This window comes from Rhodamnia argentea, chromosome 1 (genome assembly GCF_020921035.1).
Source record: "Rhodamnia argentea isolate NSW1041297 chromosome 1, ASM2092103v1, whole genome shotgun sequence".
NCBI lineage: Eukaryota > Viridiplantae > Streptophyta > Magnoliopsida > Myrtales > Myrtaceae > Rhodamnia > Rhodamnia argentea.
Genome location: NC_063150.1, coordinates 36,105,793 through 36,126,649, shown reverse-complemented (window position 1 = coordinate 36,126,649; position 20,857 = coordinate 36,105,793). Strand labels below are relative to the sequence as shown.

Here is a 20,857-nt window from a genome sequence, read left to right as displayed (position 1 = left end):
AATTGATTTCTTGAAGGTTGCTCTCCGTATTTTGTTTTTCAAAATATCCCCTTTATAGGTTTTATGAATTAAATTCCATAAGAGATAAAATTTGCGAACAACAAATTAGTGAATCAAAGTTCCACGGCCAATTAAAATTATCAATATAGTGAAAAGGTTACGGTTGTTTCCATAATTTCAGGAGAGAGAATATTGTCAAAAAAATTCTAAGCCTATTATATGGTCGTAAATTCAATTATAAACTTTTTCAATTTGACCAATTTAGTCCTACACCTTTAATGGTTTGGCAATGTAGTTCTTTTGGCTAAGAATTATCCCGTTGTAAATGTAATTGAGTTTGCTTGAGGGGTTATTAGTCGGCAATCATAAAAAGTAAGTGTGAAAAGGTATAACTATCTCAAATGGCAGCGAACGAACACTAGCCAACATTGTGGCGCATGGCAAAATTAAGTGAAATATTAGTAGCGAGAAGAGGACTCGCGAGTTGCAAGTAGCCCGAGAAGGTAATAATCACTCTCATAGTACATTAAGGTGAAGGACCCTTTTAAATATGGGCAAACAAGACGAGAAGCAGCCCCAGGTTCTTACATTATTAGAATATACGAACGCCAGCTTGTACGTCGACTTGTTCCACTTATACGTCATCGGCTTTAGGAGGAAGGTAATCGGCCAAAAGATGGACCTCGAGATGATCCACCAGCGGCGACTTGTCGATGTTCTCGTGGTGATATGACTTGCACACGAAGTAGATCACGGTTTGCACAACGGGGGCGAAGAGGAGCAAATTGAGCAGAAAAAGAAACAGAGAATTGCAACCCCAAACCTTAGGAACCCCGATCCATGTCCGAGGGCCACAAAGACGTAGAACACTTTTTGGATTGCCATGGACAAAATCGATAACAAGAGGTTGATGGCTAGCGAAACCCCCGGTTTCCCCTTGATCAGGTTTTTGCTCTTGAACATGGCCTGGATCCCATAGATGTCCTCTACCACTGAAATCACACCTGCCAAGCCCGAAATGACGCTGATATACACCAGCCCGGAGAGGTATAAGATGAGGAAGATGAAAGCTAGGGCCGAGTACAGTGGCGGGAGAGGGAATAAGAGCAAAGAGATAGAAGATCGCTGTAGCCACGACGATGTAGACGGAGAAAGCAAGAAAACTCCATAAGTTCGTGATCAAGAGCCTCTTCCACACCTTCGGGAGGACCCTCATCACTCCCCCGAAAGCGATGGATTTCGAGGTGTACACGCACGTGGTCGTGCACACCACCGCGGACGTGGAAAGAAGAGAAAAGGCTCCAACCAGGACGAAGGCGATGACCGTGAACAGCAAAAGCTCGATTGTGTTCGAGGTTGCAAAATCGGAGAGCTTGTTGTACCGGGGAGTGTCGGCTTCGGAGTGGCCGAGCGGACGCCCATCATGGTGGATCTTTGCGAGGAGGATGGCGGAAATCTCCATGTGAGCTAAGAAGATGAGGCCAAGAGGGAGGATGAAGGCCGGTGTGATTTGGCTGAAGATCTTCCGCCATGTGAAGATGATCTTGATGGATTCCTTGACGACGCCAAAGAAACCAAGAGATCGCCTCTCCTCTTGCTCTCGATCCATCCTCTAATGTCTTGAATACGTGGAGCTTCAAGACCGAGGGTTTTATAGATAGAACATAGTTGATGCACCCAAATATCCTCCCGATATAAGGAATAAATTGACTTGAATCTCAATCCTATTCATATCTATTTGTGTGTCGTGTTATGATATTTGGAAGATTAGCAGTTTAGCACTTTATCTTTCAATTGAATGTTAACCCTCTTAGACGAGACGATTTGTCGTCTAGTTCATTCGATCTATATACGTCCATAAATTGGAATGTAGCTGCGTACTCTTCAAGGGTGCGATTTTGAGGGGAAGACAAAGTTGGCTATGGATTTCTTTTTGGGGAGACAAACGACAAATCCAGCAAGCGAAGGTACCAATGTAGTGAACAGCAACACAATCTCCTTCAGTTGACTTATTGCATGCAACCAAGTTAACATCTGCCTCGTTTGTTTATAAAGAAACAAGTGTTTGTCTAGATTGAATATCCGGTCAATTTCCTCTTACAAATGACCTTGATTAGCGAGAAATTAGTTAATTAGGCATATCAATATGGTTCGGTAAGTACGATTGCAATAAAACGCAGCCATTGGTTCATGAAAGATACAGAGACCAATCAAATGGATGCCTATGTGTCTAGGAAAATTCTTCACCATATTGTTCTACAAATTATACTTGGTTATACTTGTAGCATTCGATGCAGATCACCAATGAAGAATACACTTAATTGGACTAACACACACTGAATGTTTCCAAAAAGTACAATTAAATACAAAGTCTATGCAATTCCTTTTGTTACCCTTAATCTTCAAAGGGACATACTCTCCTAGATATGCCTTGGCGATGCTCAGCCAAGAAAGATTTGTCAACATTCTCATGGAGGTTGATGTCAAACTCGCAGTCGAAGCACATCACCGTCACGGCGACATATTCGAAGAGAATAAGCATTGACATCAACAAGAAGCCTGTCATTCTAATTGCTACTTGAGGCACTCTTTCTCTCGCACTACCGAGCACAACAAAGAGTTGGATTGGTAGCCGCAGAACCACATTGAAATACACAAACACGACGAAGAAGACCGTTGCCATGGTCCCGGTGTTATGCTTAATCAAAACATTACACTTTGTTATGGCTTTATTCCCATAAAAAGCTCTTGGAGCACGAAAACATGTAATTACAAACACAAACCCTAGCATTGACAAGATCAATAGAACAGCCAAAAGAAATCGAGGGTCCTTAGATCATGTAGCTCTATAGTTTCCATGGTCAATCTTTTTCTTCTCTTTCACAGAGAGAGTTGAGGATGGTGTTTGGAAAAGCTGGGGTGGATATCTAGGGATGATAGGCTTTTCTCATGAAGAAGATGTTAAGATGCACATGTAAGTTATGTTAGATAAGCCCCGCATCGAATAATTAGTGTTTGTTAAGCAATTAATATATCCAAGTTGGTTCATAACTCATTGGCCGGCTCGATGGGCGTTGATGAAAATTTAAGTTGAGATATCTTAGTACAGAAGGATACCCGAATTAAAGATGAGCAAATATAACAATGAAGCTCACACGTGAGGGGAAGATTGTTAGTATCCATGTGTAAGCTATGTTAGAAAAGCCTCACATCGGAGAATTGCTGTGGCCCATAACTCATTAGCTCAAGCTTTTAAGTGAAGGTGGGTCAAACTAAATGTATTGATGAGTTCGGTGAAGATTAGCTTGTGTTGCGTGCCAAATCAAAATATGAACTAGCAAACATATGTGATTGACATAAATGCGAACATGACATATTCCTTGTCCTATTTTGCAAATAGTACATATACTTATGTGTCACTCCTCCCATTGATTTAACAATAATGTGATTGTGTTCAATTTTTTTTCTACCACTAAAGCCCATATTTCCAAACCCAAAAAGTCATAAACCTATTATTTTTATGCCGATTTAGTTGCTAATCATTTTAATTTAGCCAATCTAATCACAAACCTTTTGACAACCTTTCAATTTAGTATTATACATCTTGATGATTTGTTAATTTAGTTCTTCCTACCAGTTTTGACATGAAGTCGCTAACGTGGCGATCTAGTCAATATCGACAATCTTACGTGGTGCGACCGGCGCTAACATGGATAATGTTTTTAAAATTTTATGGCTTTTTTAATTATTTTTTCTTTTTTCCTATTTTCTTCTACTAACTCTCACCGGCCATGGGCAAGGGACTATGGGCCCTCTCCTAGATCCAAGCGATGGTCGTGACCCTTTCCTATTGGTCGGCGAGTACATAGCCCTTGCCGGGTCCAAGCGAGGGTGTCCTAGCCTTCGCCAAGATCAAGTGAGGAAATAGAAGGAAAAAAAAAGAAAAAAGAAAAATAAATTCATAAAAACTCAAAATTAAAATATTGTCCACATCAACGTCAACCAAACCATGTAGGGTGACCAAGACCGACTAGATCATTACGCCAACAATTTTCGAAAAATTTTTCGGAAGGATTAAATTGGCAAATCGTCAAAAGGTAGGACTAAATTGGCGTTTGAAAGCTTAAGACTGAATTGATCAAATTGAAAGGTATAGATTAAGTTGGGACAAGTGCCATAGGATTTGGACTTTTTTGGTAAATTCCCCAAAATTCACTTTTCAACATTGCATATATACACTTTTTTCAGTCAAGTGCTTAAACTCATAACTTGTATAATCATATTATTTGGCTCCATCAACTTCACGGAAAACAACTTCAAGAAAAATGTTTTTTAGATTTTCATACGTTCGGTTCACGGAAAATAAATGAGTCAAGGAAAATATTTTTCATAAAAAAAATACTTTCAAAAGTGGAGAAAATGAATTTCTCTTTTTTCTTTCTTTCACCGAGGCCAAGCAAGTTTTTCTTCATGCACTCTTTTTTTAATTATTTTCATTTTTTTTAAAACAGAATTTTTAATTATTTTTTATTTTTATTCTTATTCTTATTTTTCTCTTTTCTATTTCTTTGTTTTTTTCCTTTCCTTTTTTCCCTTCTTCTTTGGCCGGTCGTCGACCACGACGACGATCGGCAACCGGCCATAAGTAAGGAACGAGTTCATCGAAATCGCCGGTTCAGTCCGATCTAGGCGTTTCTCGATCCGATCAATTCAATTTTCCCACCCCTACTAGCTAGACACTAGACCTCAACGATTGGCCGGAGGTGAGAGCTAACTAGGGCAAGCTTTGCCGACCTAGCTAATGCTGGTTATCGTCGCCCTGGCCAACCACCGGCGAGGTTTGCCCTATCCTAGCCCTTGGCACTCATCGGGATCGCCGGTTTAGTCCGATCTAAGCATTTCTCGATCCGATCGCTTCAATTTTCTCGCCCCCTACTAGCTGGACACTAGACCTCGACGATTGGCCAGACGCAAGGGCTAGCAAGGGCAAGCTTCACCAGCCTGGCGATGGCAATTGTTGCCTTGGCCAGCCACCGGCAAGGCTTGCCCCGTCCCAGCCCTTGGCGAGGTTGACTGTGTTGGGCCTCACATTTGGCTGGTCATCAAGGTCCGATGATTGGATAGTGAAAGAAGGGAAAGAAACAAAAAGAAAAGGCCAAAAAGGAAAAAGAAAAAATAATTTGAAAAAATATGAAAATATGATTAAAAATTATCCATGTTAACTCCGACCACGCTACATAGAGTGCCTAGCGCCCTTGTTAGCAATTTCTAATCAATGCACCGAACTAGCAAAAATATAAAAGATTTAGGACTCAATTGACCCAAAAAAAAAAAAAGAATTAACACAATTGCGATAAGTGTAAGACTTTTTTGCTAATTTTTCCTACACGATAACTGTGCACCGCTAGTTAAGCAACTAAATTTTCAGCCGAATGATCAACAAAAAGTTAAACATAAGGAGTTAATCTTCGATAAAAGTCAAGGAAGCATTTCTCGTAACCGCTTATTAAAGTAATTTTGTAGTTTGTGGAGATAATTTCAAGACAAACCCTAGTTGAAAAGCAATAGACGCAAAATTCAAAGTCGGCAAAATGCCAATTTTCAAAGGATTGCAGCAGTAGTCCTAACTACACTTTTTCTCATTCTCGGTGGTGCGAGAGTGATTTAGACAATACTGTATTGAGCATGATATGCAACCCTAGAAAATGTGGGCCATTCACTCCCTACGATGGAAATCATCAGGCAGTTGTGATCAATTTAGTTGATAATAGTCCACGTTCGTACTTCGATTATCACAGTGAGGCCAATGAAGATAATGATCCTTGTTTCGGCCATGCGACATGTGATGCGGCGATTTCGCCTTCCCTATGCGGAGAGTACCTATCGGATGTGGTCACCAGTTTGAATGATGGATGTGTGTATAGCATTGGGGGTAAGATTCAGGTCAGACACTGCAGAATTAGAAATGAGAATTATCCATTTACCGAATAGCCATGTTTACTTCTTCTTCTTTTTTTTATAATGAGCTTCAGGCTTTCCTCCTATGCGAATATTTACAATCACGTGGGGACTGCTGTCTCCCTTTTGAAATAAGTCCCTTTTGAAATAAGTGATAAGCATTTATGTTTATTTTATGAAAGATTGGGTCACGTGAATCGAGCCAAATAGTTATAATACCAAATAAATGAATTTTTTTTTTTCGCGGAGAATGAAGGGTTACTTAGGCTGAATTAGTTGATGCCTTAATGGAAGTTTCACCATCTAAGAAGTCCAAGTAATTTCGTGAAGACTTTCTTCAAATGTTTCGACGGGCCCTATATCTTGATTCGGTACAATAATATGTCTTAGTCTAATTTTTGAAGCTTAAAGCGCTCCATGATCTAGCCATTAAGAAATTTGTGGTGAATAATACGGTTGACTAGTCAAACTTATTCCAAAGAAGTATGAGCTTTCTTTTATATGATTTCCAAGCCTTTGAAGTACTTTATAATTACCGGAAAGGCTTGTCCAAGACAAAGTGGGCTTGACCTCTAGCCTACTCGGTTTGGCTTAGCGTAGTTATAGCAATACACACTAGCGTCACCCAAGGCTGCGGTCTTGGTATTTAACATGCAGAAAACTGCCAAAACCTTTCGGGTTTAGTCTAACCATTCCATTATATTATAAAAATTTGCTTTGTCCCCTTCAAACTTGTCTGCTAGATAGAGATTCTTTATATCCCTTATTCCCAACTTGCTTAGCTAAACTTTCTATTTTGCTTATAATGAAGTTGAAAATCTTACCTTTCAGTTTGGGAGAAGCTCAATTCGCGGATGAAGAAGAAGAAGAATGCAGTCCTGACTGTTCATCTTTTTTCAGCCAACTCCCTTGTTTTCATCTTTCCTTTCCGAGTTCCATTTTTTAACCAAAAACAACTTTTTTTTTGTATCAGAAGAAATCGAATGAACCCATATCTTATATCTATGCTTTTATATAGAGCAAAGATCTTAAAGGATCGGAATTATTATTTTTCTGAATTGAATATGCTTAATAATATGTTTTACAAACATTTAATTTATGGACCAATACGTAAATAAGTCCATTTTATTTCCCGTGATTAACTAATAATGGACATCATCAACCTGCAACTTTACTATAGACACACACACACGAATGACGTTCATAACTGAATTCGCCAATTAAAGGCATGGTTTGTGGAATGTTTCTACTATGGTTGGAGGACATATGGCCCAAAGGTTAGTGCCCTTTGTCGCGACCTAAAATTTAGGCTAACGGATTATCGGGTTAATAAACAACTAACCAATCCAAGCCTACCGAATGCAACTAGGTTTATTCATGAGAAAATATTTAATCGAAGCCGCCACTAATCATTACGGTAGGTTGATTAGAAACCTATATAAAATAGCGGGAGAACTATTTCATCTCTACGAACCAGAGAGAATGAATCCGGGGACTTGGTTACGGTAATTGAAAAATTAACGCCCTTTCGGTACCAATTTCATAAAAAAGCCTTGCCGATTGATCGATGTGAATTTGATGATTAATTGGAAAAATTTTACATGAGGACCATATATTAAACGCTCGGAGGATGATTTTTGTATTTGGTAAAAAAGAAAATAAAACAATAAAAAACAAAAATAAACAAAAATGCCCATAAAACCTTTAATTTTGATTTTGAAAATCCCATTCCCAAAGATCCGGCTGAGTGAGATTTTATCCGCTACATCTGAGGATTCAAACCAGTATGCGGATATGTGTATAGAAAAACAACATCCCTTTTGCCGAAAGGTAGAATACAAATTTCTATACTAAATCACTATCTCATTCCACGAGAACGTGGCTAAGGCGTGTGATTTATTTTCCGACGGGTCTAGGCACATACAGGAGCATATATTATGGGCATGTTTGTTTAATAATGTGCAAATTATATTACGATAAAACAAATCAAGTAATCAAGAGAAAGATATGATATGATGCAATAAATAGAATAACTACAGATAATGTGCCAAATTTAACAATAGGATAATATTGCATTATCTCTAACGCAATATTACCCTATCAAAAAGGAATTACATCCTTTCAAAAATAGGTAATAATATCTGCAAGAATAAATATGTTAGATATGCAAAAGATTCAGATTAGGGAAGTATACCTGCAGATAGTAATTGATTTAAACTAGGCAATGTAATATCCAAATTATTATAAATTACCTAGTTTGTAGATCAATTTCCAAATTTTGAACCAATATCGAATCGGCTTGATCTTGGATCGGGCCCTTGGATCAAGCTTTGCCGATGGATGACTGGCTTCGGATAGCTTCACAGCATAGACATTGGCAACTTCGCGGTAAAGTTGGATCGATGCGCTTGATGAGCGGTGTAGCTCGGTGGGGTGGTGGACTATCTCCTTTTCTCACGTTTTTGTTAAGTTTCTTCCTTGTTGGAGGACACGCCTTTAACTAAATCTCTCTAAATTCTATCCTGCACGTGAGATTAGAAGAAATAAAAGACAAAAAAGGATGATGATGACAGAAAGCCCCTTCTGACTTCTTTTCTTCTTTTTGCGTGGATGATCCCTCCCCTTGTGAAGTCCATATCCAGATGGTAGTGTGCACGGATGCTGAGTCCATCTAGCCATTGCAGTTGCCGAAGTCATGAAATATCGAGACGAACGCCAACTCCAAAAATACTTTAAAACTTTACTGGGACTGCTGGAAATTCACCAAAGGACCTACTGAAATAGATGCGGCAACAAGCAGTGATAAAAGCAAGGACAACAAGGCACTAGCAGCACCGATCAATACTGAATAGCAATAATTTTTTGTGCTTCTACTTCCGGCACAGCTACTTCGGGATGATACAGCTGCAGCGCATGAACTACCGAACAGCAGCGAGGTTGATCAGCGGAGAGAGACAATCGCAAATTGTAAACGTCAGGCTCGAATGGGTGAGAGGGGTAGCATCGCGTCAGATGATCCTTCGCTATTGAGAAAAGCTTCGACCCCCAACTCCTCCCGTTCTCTCTCTCTTTTCTCTCAAAATTTCACGTGAACTTTAGAGCAGAGAAATTGCTGACCTCCCTCTCAAGTGTGGCCGTGTATTGCAATGAATTGGCCCCCTTAAACCCTAGGCATAACACTTGTATTTATAGATAAAAGTGTCACAAATCAAGTGCCTAAAGTTTCTTAATTTTCAAAATAAACCCGGGCTCAAAATATAACTTGAATTAAGTCGAAGGGTGTAATTGCACAAATTGATCCTGAATGAGATGAAAATTTTGGCCTAGCCATATGGATGGGCTAGTCCAATTTTCATGTCAATTGTGAGCTTAATTAGGCTTTTCCAAATAATTGGCATTTAGATAAAGCCTTTTTTTTAAAATGTAAGCTCCAAAATAGTTTTAAATTTTCAGCACATATGTCCATGAATTGCCAGCAAATTTGCTCATCAATTTAAGTCCAAATCATCTGGCAAAGTAAGCTCGGTCTCGCATCGCTGATCCAGATAAATGCTAATGCAATGCATGAATGAAAAATGACTTAATTATTTTTGTCTAGAACTAAAAGATTAGCTCTAATTTTCATGCAAAAATAACAAAAAAGGAAAGTCAAAATTTAGGTGTCAACACCCTAAACCTTTCCATGAAGTTTGTTTTAGACATTAGTAGTCAAGCACTATTTAGATGTATCAAGACCAGATTGTTAGTGGTCATCTGAACAAGCATATCATATTCGATATCTTATAGCAATTTGCCACATCATTAGATTTTTGTAAATCTCTGCTATATTTGAATGTTCAGCCAGCAACAAATAAACAAACGATACAGAATAACTTGTTTTCTTGTAGTGTTTAATACAAAACCAATTTTGGGGCACAAAAGAAAACGCCCGAGGATATCATTAAATTGAAATTGTTGGCTTCCTCTGTGTCGTACCTTGACGTTAAGGGTCCACTGATCTCTGTTCCACATATAATCATCAGAATGCATAGTGACTGAAAACAGACAACCTCTTCCATTTCCATTTGCTTGATTAAACCAGGGTACACCTCAAAACATTTGAATAATACTAGGTACACCAGGACTAATTTGCAAAACTAATATATTAAGTGATGCGGGTAGCGGACTCCTGTTGAATTGTATCACTTCTAAAAACGAATGAACGAAAAATAATTTCATCATCCACGAAATTATTTAGACATGAATTGTTGTCGATAATGTAAACACATTTTCATTCACTGATTATTTCAAGCGACACAAGCGATCATATTTAAAAAATGATTTTCAACTTATTCATTTTTCGCGAAACAAACGGAGCCTAAACTTACCTTCCACATGAATATTAACCTTAAAGAGACGATTTATCCGTTAATACATTGGATCTATATATGTCCAGAAACTGGAATGTATCTGCATCGTCTTTGTACACTTGATTGGACTAACTCACACTAAAAATTTTTCCCCTCAAAGTACAATTAATTATAAGGTTTATACAATCTCTATGTCATCCTTAATCTTCAAAGGAACATACACTCTTAGATGTGCCTAGAGATGCTCAGCCAAGAAAGATTTGTCAACATTCTCATGGAGGCCGACATCGAACTTCAAGCAAAGCACATCGCCGTCTTGGCGACGTATCTGAAGAGAATCACCATCGACACCAACAAGGAGCAAGTCACTCCAGTTACTATTTGAAGCACTCTTTCTCTCACACAACCGAGCACAACAAAGAGTTGAATCGGTAGCTACGACAACATATAGAAATAAGCAAACACGAAGAAGACCAATGCCATGGTCCTGGTGTTATGCTTAATCAAAGCATTACTTAGAGGTGTTAAGCTGGTGGGTCGGGTCGAGTCGAAAGTGATCCTACCCATATTGATCCATTTAATCTATTTTGACCCATTTTTATGCAATTTAAATCTAACAACCCATACCCGACCCGACCTGTATTACTAAAACACTTCTATATTTAACCAAATCATGTAATGCTTGTTTCTGATAATTTGTTAAAAAATGATATTGCTAAAATATTCACAATTTTTTCAAATTATTTTTTTTTTCTATTTTATTTTCCTATTTTTCCCTCCGAAATCTGGTGGCCGGAGATGGCGACTAGCGGCAGGCTGCGGCAGAAGGTGGCATCCAACGACATTCTCCTTCTTTGAACAATTTTTATATATTTTTTATCTATCTATCTTTATTTCTTTATTTTACATATACAAATATAAAATATATATATAAATTAATAAGTTTTACAAGCTAGGTCAATTGTAAAGGTTTTGGGTTTTTTTTTTGGCTAAATGGGTTATAAATGGGTTGAAAGACAAACCCATTTACAACCACATATAATTCGGCTTTAATTCTTCACCGCTGTGAAATCTGCCTTTTTTATGAATATCCCTCCTCTACTGATATTTGGTCTTTGTTTTCTCAAATTCCTCTGATCCTGTGGATTCGTGGTGTATCTACACGGTGAGTTTCTGAGTGCTGAGCTATAAAGTCTTCTTCTAATGATTCCTCTCTGAAACACCGTTTCTGGTAGAAGCAGAAGGGTGTGGTTGTTTAGGGTGCGCGTGAAAACACTTCTCCACGAGAAATCAATTTCCGATCAGAAGTTGATTTATCTACTTCTTCTCAAAAGTAGAAGTTGATTTTTCTACTTTTGCTCCAGATTGACTTCGATCGAGAGAAATTCGTTTGATAACGGTTGAAAATTTCTACTTTTAAAATATTATTAACAAAATCTTTGGCGGCGATGGTCGACGGTGAAGGTGATTAGCGGTGGTCGGCGGCGGCGGCGGTCGGCGGCGGCCGTCGGCGGTGGTCGGCGGCTAGCGGTTGTCGGCGGCGGTCGGCGGCGACCGCAGCGGTTGTGGTTGGTGGCCGGTAGTCACAAGCGGAGGTCGGCGGTGGTCGGCGGCAACCGCAGCGGCTATGGTCGGCGGCCGGCGGTCACAACAACGGTGGTCGGCGGAGGCGGGTGTGGTCCAAGAAGTGATTCTGGAGCCAAAAAGTTAAAATTTTTTACTTCTCAAAATTGGTCAAAAATCCCATCAGAAGTGAAAAATCCTACCATAAGTCAATTTTTTTACCAAACGGATTTTTACTTCGATCAGGTTTTTATCAAACACATTTCTCTGTCGGATGGGTTTTTCACAGAAAAATGCAATTTCTGAAGTGTTTTCATGCACACCCTAAAGTGTCTACAGTTTTTCAGTGATCAAAGTCTTGGGTGATCGGATTGGTTGCAATTTAACTTTTGGTAACGTATCTTTACCTTTAACAAGATTGAATTCTGAAACATCTTTAAGACCCATGTGAGAGCTCCTCTCTTTGAGAATGGACGAGTCTCGTATCTGCACTGAATTTTGAGCACCCTTTTGCTGATGTGATGCAAGCTCCTGTATCATATATGGAACTAAACAGATTCACTCCTCTTCTAATTTGCTAAATTCTTGTTATGGGCTTTCATTTTTTGGTCCAGAGGGCAAGATTTATCAAATAAAGCTAAAGTTTCGAATTGGCAGCTCCAGGTCAATGTATGTGGTTTACTGCTACAGGAAAAACGAAATCTGCTTCATGGAGTGGTTAACATGCATATTTGAAGGTCCTAGCCATGGTGGACAATATCATGGAGATAATGAGGATGATAGGTACTTGAACCACGTACATACTTCCGGGGGTATTACCAATTTTCTCCCGTTTGTTGTGTTCTTGCTCTGACGAATTTCTTTTCTATCAATTTGTTGTGTAAAAGTGGTGGATGGTCCAATGAAGTACTTTACAGAAGAAGTTATCATCCATAGAGATAAAATGCTGTGAACTCTTAACAGTAACCAGTGGATTGTGTCCTCAACTCTGTTTCAAACTTCTCATCATAGTCCAATAGTTGAGAAATTGGATGCAGGATGAGTTAACAGATCACGAGAGAGAAGAAATAGATTATGCAATTGCCCTTTCCCTTTCGCAAGAAGATTGGAGAGGGAAAAATGTTATTGGTATTTCACCGAGCTGTATGCATTTATCCTGAACCTTCATTAGAAATGGAGAAACAGAGATTCTAATGTCTTGTTGATGCGCTGATGGATCTGTAATTGATTAGTGGGGGATTGCACGTCCTAGGAACAGAAGTACTGAAGCAAATGCGAACTAACGTCTTTAAGCTTTGTTGATACTCTTTATTTGGTTTGGTCGTAGCCTCTTCCCTGGGATTGATGTCGGCATGAATTTATTTTATCCTCTTTTATATCACTTTCAGGAATTGTAGTTGAAAGAACTGATGCAGCTAGAGTTAGATTCTGCAATCAGTCTGTTGATGCTTTCAATGACTGACCATGATTAAGTCATACTACTTGTAGTAGTTAGTTAGCAGTCCCGAAAAAGAAAAATTTAAAGAAGAGAAATGGAGAAGGACACTATGTTCACTTTTAAACCAGCCATAATCATGTGACCCTTTTCTGCTCTGTTGCTTCAGTAGAACTGAAGTTTAATATAGTACAAGCCACTCCCATTTTTGGTCAACTTTTCTGAACAATCTATTCCTTCTTTGGATCATGCAAAAGAAAGATAACAAACTTCTAAAGCTCAATTGGAGAACGATGAAGAGTGTGCTAAAGCTCAATTGGAGGAAGATAGAAAGCGTGCTCAGTTGGAGGAAGATGAACTACTTGCCAAAGCTCTTCAAGAAAGTTTGAATGTGGAATCTCCTATTGGACATGGTGGAAACCTACCTTACCCAATTTTCCCTTCTTCTGGCTTAAGGTATATATTTTCCTTTGTTGTTATATCTTGTTTATCATCGACACATCAGCTACGGTTCGAATGGCTCAGTTGAAACGATTCTTGTGAGGATAAATTCTTCAGCATATGATGCTGAGACTTTATTCGTGGAGTAGGTGCTTACTTTTGTAATTTATTAGCTTGCATTATCATAATTCCTGGATGCACATAGCCCCTTGTTCCTCCACTACTTCTACATTTTTTCCCTGACAGATCAACTGATCAGCATATGTTCGCTTGTTAGATTCACATCTACAGTTTTTGACAAACATTTCTCATCTACACTTTGTGCTTCACATATTGATGAATTATCAAGAAATGAAGAATCTTTTCCATGGAGGCTTGTCACAAAACGAGTATCTCGGGCTTTGATATTGACTGGCAACTGCAGGACTCTGCTGTGTGGTTCACTGAGACTAGCTGAGTTTCCAATCCGCATGGAGAAAATAATCACATGTGTGATTCGTTCGGGGAATCCAGTTCTAATTTTGGGGTTGATTGTCATGTTTTGTGACCTACGGTCGGTTGCTGTTATTTCGACGCATGAACCAAGAGTTGCAGGAATAGGTATCGAGTTGTCAAACCTGAAGAAGAAAATGTGGGTAGCCTTTGCGAGAGAAAATGTCACCATAATAGATAAAGCACCTCGTCTTAGAGATTATACTGGCAATACCTTAACTTCTCAACAGTTGTGCCGCCAGAAAATGCATTTTTATTGCAGTTACATATTATCTGTAATATTTTACCTTACACTTTGGCTTGAAAATGATTTCCTTTGTAAGATGTGAATTCATGCGTTAATCAGCTAGATTTACCAGATTAGATGTTTCGGAATATGCGCAGGTTGCAACAGTAGGATTGGTTTGGGGCGATTCCTGAGTTGCATGGGTGCTGTTCGGCATCCAGAACGCTTTCGTTGTCATGCATGTGGTCTTCCAATTACCAAGGCCGAGGCATAATCTTGCGTTCATTAAAAGCTGTGGTGGAGGTTTGGTCTGCTAATTTTTTTGTACTTATGCATTGGGTTTCGTGCTAAATGGTCAAAGATTGATAGGTCACCATCTTTTGCTATGTGTCGCTCTCATAAAAACGTCATTGTCACCTAAGTAACATCGATATTGATACCGACATATGACATGCAACACATCACGACAGACACGACACGGCGCTCCAACATATCATTTCTAAAAAAAATAGAGAATTTTGAAATATTAAGATATGTTGTATATTTTTATGTATACATGATTATATAAAAATATATATGAGTTTTTCTTCTTCTTCTTTTGTTAGAAATTTATGATTAGGGATTGTTTTGTGCCCGACTAGGTATATTAATTTTGAGGAGATTGGATATATGACCTAAGTATATATTTTTTTTATAAATCTACATTTTGACCCATAATTTATTGAAAATGCTTGAAATTGATCCCGTGCTTGCTGAAATAGCATGTAGGGATGCTGAACTCGTGTGTTTGGAGCGCTAATCACGTGTGGACTGCATGTTGAAGTGTATTGGGAGAATGTCGAAGTGTCGAACACGACATGAACGCTTCCAGATAGTGTTGGTGCTTCCTAGCTTGTCACAAATCAATGCTACTGGGAGCATCATCATCCTAGATGTAATGTATGTGTGAAGAAGTGTAATCGGATGATTTTATTAAACTTCAGAATGGGTATATATTTACAAGAGCTATAGAGATTTTCTCCTAATTGATGGAGAGATTTTCTCCACTAATCAATCCACTAAGGCTAATTGATCTCCTAATCGATGGAGAGATTTTCTCCACTAATCGATCTATTCCTATAATAAAAGATATACAAAGATGTGATACAATCAATAATCCCCCTCAAGAAGGAGCGTGGAGATCATGGACGAGCTTGCAAATCAAATGATGAAAATTTTCTTTACCCAAGGCTTTTGTCAGAACATCGGCTAATTGGAGCTTAGAGGGAACGAAAGGTGTCTTCAATGTACCCATTTGAATTTTGTCCCGGATGAGATAACAATCAATTTCTATATGTTTGGTGTGTTCGTGAAATACTGGATTGGAGGCAATGTGAAGCGCTGCTTGATTATCACAGTAAAGAGTGGCCGGATGTGCGGGTACTCGAAGATCTTTTAGTAATGCTTGTAACCAAGTTACTTCACAAGTGGCGGACGCCATAGCACGGTATTCAGCTTCGGCGGAAGAGCGAGAAACCGTGTGTTGTTTCTTAGTTTTCCAGGAGAGGGGGCTATCACCAAGAAACGTAATATAACCAGTAATGGAACGTCGAGTGGTGGGACAAGCACCCCAATCGGCATCACAATAAGCCCTTAGTTGCAATCCACTAGAGGAAGATAAAAAAATTATAGTTCCCGGTGCCTTCTTGATGTAGCGAACGACCCGTAAAGCAGCCTACCAATGAGGCTCATGGGGAGAGCTCATGTGTTGACTCAAGATGTTAACGGCAAAAGTAATATCGGGTCGAGTGATGGTGAGATATAATAAACGTCCAACTAAGTGACGATAGATCGTCGGATTTGAGAGGGGTTTACCACTATCTACAACAAGTTTGACATTGGTTTCCATGGGAAAATCAATGGAACGACTACCCAAAAGACCCACATCTTTGATGATGTCCAATGTATATTTTCGTTGAGAAAGGTAGATACCTGCGTTGGCACGAGCCACTTCAATGCCAAGGAAGTATTTTAAGCATCCCAAATCCTTCATCTGAAATTGTGAGTTAAGGCACCACTTCAAAAGATATATAGCAGTTGGGTCGTCTCCAGTGATGACAATATCGTCGACATAAACAAGTACGGCCGTGAAAGATGAGGGCCGACGAGATATAAATAAGGAGTAATCAACTTTAGACCGAGAGAAACCAGCAGCTGTTAGAGAAGTGGATAGCTTAAAAAACCAATTTCGTGAAGCCTGTTTCAACCCATAAAGTGATTTGCGAAGACGACAAACCCGATGCTCCCCTTGTTTAGCAAATTCGGGTGGAATTTTCATGCAAACCTCTTCGGCCAAATCCCCATGAAGAAAAGCATTGTTAACATCCATTTGATGTAAGGGCCACCCACGTACAGCAGCAATAGCAAGAAGGTATCGTATGGTTACCGGTTTGGCCACAAGAGCAAATGTTTCATTGTAGTCAATGCCTTCGGTTTGGGTGTAACCTTTAGCGACGAGGCGAGCTTTGTACTGTGCAATTGAACCATCAGACTTGCGCTTGATCTTATAAATCCATTTGCAGCCAATGGAGACCTTCCCTAAAGGAAGATCGGTAATGGACCAGGTGTTATTGAATTCTAAAGCCTTTATCTTAGCAGCCATTGCTTCTTTCCATTTTGGATCCTTGTTTGCCATTGTGAAAGTGGTAGGCTCTTGATCATGGGTTAGAGTAGATAAAAAAATACGATGGGCGGGGCTAAAACGAGAATATGAAATAGAAGAGCTTAAGGAATAAGGCGAACCTGGAGAAACACGTATACGCGGCTCGGGGGTTGGACGGAAGACATGCCCATAGTAGTAATCTTGCAATTTAAGCGGTGGACGCCGATCCCTAGTGGAATGTCGTGGCTAGTTGGATGTGTCACCAATGTTGGTTGGGGTCGGAAGTAGGGATATGTGAAGCCGTAGTTGTAGGAATGGATGGATCCGAGGTGGATGGAGTGGCAGAAGGAATTGGCGGTTCCATATTGGGTGAAGGTGAAGTCCCAATGGACGGTGAATTGGGATCTTCATTGATTGTGTGATTCAGAATGGGAATGGGGAGAACCACATTTGAAGGGTCGAGATAAATGGAGGAAGGGGTGGTGGCATACGGGAATACGGTTTCATGAAAAACGACATCACGACTCGTAAAATATTTACGATTGTCGAGATCAAAAAGGCGATAACGCTTTTATCCTCTTGGATAGCCAAGAAAAATACAATGGATAGCGCGAGCACCAAACTTGTCATGATGTAAATGACCACAAGAAGCATAACAAAGACAATCGAAAACTCCGATATTATCATATGTTGGTGGGGTGTTCAATAGCCTTTGAAAAGGAGTGGTACCGTCCAATAAAGCGGTAGGTAATTTGTTAATTAAATAAGTGGCTGTGAGAATACAATCGCCCCAAAAATGAAGAGGAAGGGAAACTTGAAAACGCAAAGCACGAGCCACGGTAAGAATATGGCCATGTTTGCGTTCAACGACGCCATTTTGTTGGGGGGTGGCAACCATGCTATGATGGTGGACAACACCATTAGTGGCCAAAAAAGATTGCATGGGTCGTGAAAAAAATTTGGAACCATTATCGGTGCGTAAAATTTTAATGGAACGAGTATATTGAGTAGCAACATACGCCCGAAAAAAACAAAGGATGTTATATGTCTCACTTTTGAATTTCATAAGACATGTCCAGGTACAACGAGAAAAATCGTCAACAATTGTGAGAAAATAATGAGCACCAGATAAAGTCGGAGAATAAGGTCCCCAAATATCGCAATGAATTAATTCAAAAGGTTCAATGCTAGTAATAGAACTATGAGGAAAAGACAATCGATGATGTTTAGCAAGTGGGCAAATCTCACAAAACGGGGCAGGGGTATGGGACGAGAAAGACAACGTATCTCGTAATGCCGCAATAGTGGTATAGGATGGGTGGCCAAGCCGTTTTTGCCATAACTCACAAGTGGGGGATGACGATGCAAAAGATTGTGGATGGGATGTTGTTTGCAGATAGTAAAGACCACCACTAGCATGGCCCCGTCCAATCTCCGTCCCCGTGAAGCGGTCCTGAAGGATACAATAAGAAGAATAAAAGGTTACAATCACATTTAGTTCACGGGCAAGTTGCTAAACCGAAAGTAAATTATGCTTAAAAGATGGGGGCACATAAGACATTAGTGAGGGTAAGACGAGGATGAAGAAGGACAGAACCCGCCATGGTGATAGGAACGGTGCGACCATCCGGGACGCTAATGGATGTAGAAGGCGGGGCATGAACATGGGTAAGCAAATGAGGGAGATAAGTGACATGATTAGTCGCTCCCGTGTCAAGGATCCAAATAGAGGAATCAGGTACAGTAGAGGAAAGGCAGAGAGAAATACATGTGAGGTTAGCTGCTGGTTGTATAGTTACCTCATTTGATCAAGCGAAGAAGTTGCTAATACTGTTCGGTAGTGAACAAGTTCACCGCAAGAGTGGCCGAAGACGTGGTGGACATAGGCGTGGCCACGGTGTCCCGACGTGGTTGAGAACATCGAGCAGCTCGATAATGAGGAGGATATCCATTGAGTTTATAACAGACATCCCAAGTGTGACCCACAATATGGCAATAAGTGCACCGTTCTTTAGAACGTTGACGTTGCTCAGCGGACCGTGGTTTGGTGACTGCATTAATAGATCTAGCAAAAGTATCACACAAGGTAGGCATGGTGAGTAAAGCAAATCCTTCAACCATGGCATTGGATGATTGAAGAAGACGCTGTGATTCATCTTGAAGGATGAGGGAATAGGCACGACCCAAAGAGGGAAGAGGATCCTGAAGCAAAATCTGACTTCGTATTGGTGCATAGACATCATTCAAACCCATTAAGAATTGCATTAATTGGCGATTTTGGTAATGAGTGGAAAAAGTGTTATAAGCGCCACAAGTACAAGAGGGTATGGGTACCAAGGTACCTAGTTCATCCCAATAAGCCTTCAAGGTATTAAAATATTTGGTGACTGAATCGTTGTTTTGTTGCAAAGTGGCCATGGCACGTTCAAGTGCAAAAATGCGTGGGCCGTTTGATGGAGAGAAACGGTCATAAAGATCCTTCCAAACAGCAACAGTGAAATCAGCATAAAGAACAGAAGCAGCAAGATCACAATGGATGGAGTTGAGGAGCCAAGATAGAACCATGTTGTTAACACGGTTCCAAGCTTCGTAACTCGAATCGGTGGTGGCCGATCTGGAAATGGTGCCATCGACAAATCCCATTTTGTTCTTGGCGGAGAGAGCCATGATCATGGTGCGGCGCCAAGTGGTGTAATTGTCACTAGTAAGGGGATGGCTAGCAAGATTCGTCCCTAGATTATCCGAGGGATGTAGGAAAAAGGGGTTAGCGGGGTTTGGCAAGGTTGTCGGTAGAAACGACAGAGCTTGAAGAATCGAACGTAAGAGCAGGAGAGCTAGAACTCATGTTGAAAAAATTGATGGAGACGAAAAAAAAAATGAAGATTTAAAATTTATGCTCTGATACCATGTGAAGAAGTGTAATTGGATAATTTTATTAAACTTCAGAATGGGTATATATATACAAGAGCTATAGAGATTTTCTCCTAATTGGAGAGATTTTCTCCACTAATCAATCCACTAAGGCTAATTGATCTCCTAATCGATGGAGAGATTTTCTCCACTAATCGATCTATTCCTATAATAAAAGATATACAAAGATGTGATACAATCAATAGTATGCAAGAATCATGTAAGTGGTTTCTAATAAGTAGTAGAAGGTGCTTGATCAAAAGTTGTTCAGATCTTCTTTTTCTATTTTTGTTTTGGCATTTTGCAAGCAACCACATGGTTTTATCGGCCATCAGAGGTGGTTTGGACTTTCTATGGAGCAATAATGGTTTTTTCTTATGTCAGAATTTCACCCCCAAAAGACTAGGTTTTAGCACATTTTATCATCAAAATAACCACTAAATCAGAAGCATCTGGTTTAATAGCATGTTAAGGTGATTAATATTATTTTTACTTTGATAATTAAACACAAAGACTTGTCAGTTGACTGCTACATTGATTTTTTTGTTGTAAAATTTGTTAGTTCAACAATTCATGGCGATGAGATCTCTTCTTTGGTTCCGACCCAAAAAAAAAAAAAAATCTCTCTTACTTGGGAGTCCTTGGTAGATTATGTTTCTATTCTACCACTTCACGCATTTCTTTCATGGGGAATCATGCCAAGAAAGTTTGAAATTCTTAGGGGACTAGCCCTTGTTTTCTGGAAATCCCATTAAGATGATTATCAGAAAATTCCCTTAATATCTTCTGGTTGTATCATTTAAGTGGCTGGTGGTCCAAACCCTCGTTGGACTGGGTTTGTC

At 39.6% G+C, this 20,857-nt stretch overlaps 2 protein-coding genes and 2 long non-coding RNA genes across 4 annotated transcripts; 2 read left to right on the top strand and 2 right to left on the bottom strand.

Moving 5' to 3' along the window:
- Positions 1-634: 634 nt before the first annotated feature.
- Positions 635-1,609, bottom strand: LOC115733547. The gene has a single exon (XM_030664199.2). The coding sequence runs from the start codon at positions 1,607-1,609 to the stop codon at positions 635-637; it is 975 nt and encodes a 324-aa protein (XP_030520059.2).
- A 9,798-nt stretch (positions 1,610-11,407) lies between these two features.
- LOC125315438 lies at positions 11,408-13,540 on the top strand. Its single transcript, XR_007198702.1, has 3 exons — positions 11,408-11,472; positions 12,561-12,998; positions 13,259-13,540. It is a non-coding gene; the product is annotated as an uncharacterized LOC125315438 (long non-coding RNA).
- Positions 13,541-13,555: 15 nt separating this feature from the next.
- On the top strand, positions 13,556-15,408 carry LOC115729240. The gene is made up of 3 exons (XR_007198701.1): positions 13,556-13,761; positions 14,603-14,758; positions 15,356-15,408. It is a non-coding gene; the product is annotated as an uncharacterized LOC115729240 (long non-coding RNA).
- A 3,521-nt stretch (positions 15,409-18,929) lies between these two features.
- LOC115757331 lies at positions 18,930-19,772 on the bottom strand. Its single transcript, XM_030697517.2, has one exon. The coding sequence runs from the start codon at positions 19,770-19,772 to the stop codon at positions 18,930-18,932; it is 843 nt and encodes a 280-aa protein (XP_030553377.2).
- Between the last annotated feature and the right edge of the window lie 1,085 nt (positions 19,773-20,857).

Bases quoted from the DNA above. Each gene is read 5' to 3' on its own strand.
- LOC115733547 (XM_030664199.2), bottom strand. From the start codon at position 1,609: ATGGATCGAGAGCAAGAGGAGAGGCGATCTCTTGGTTTCTTTGGCGTC.
- LOC115757331 (XM_030697517.2), bottom strand. From the start codon at position 19,772: ATGGCTCTCTCCGCCAAGAACAAAATGGGATTTGTCGATGGCACCATT.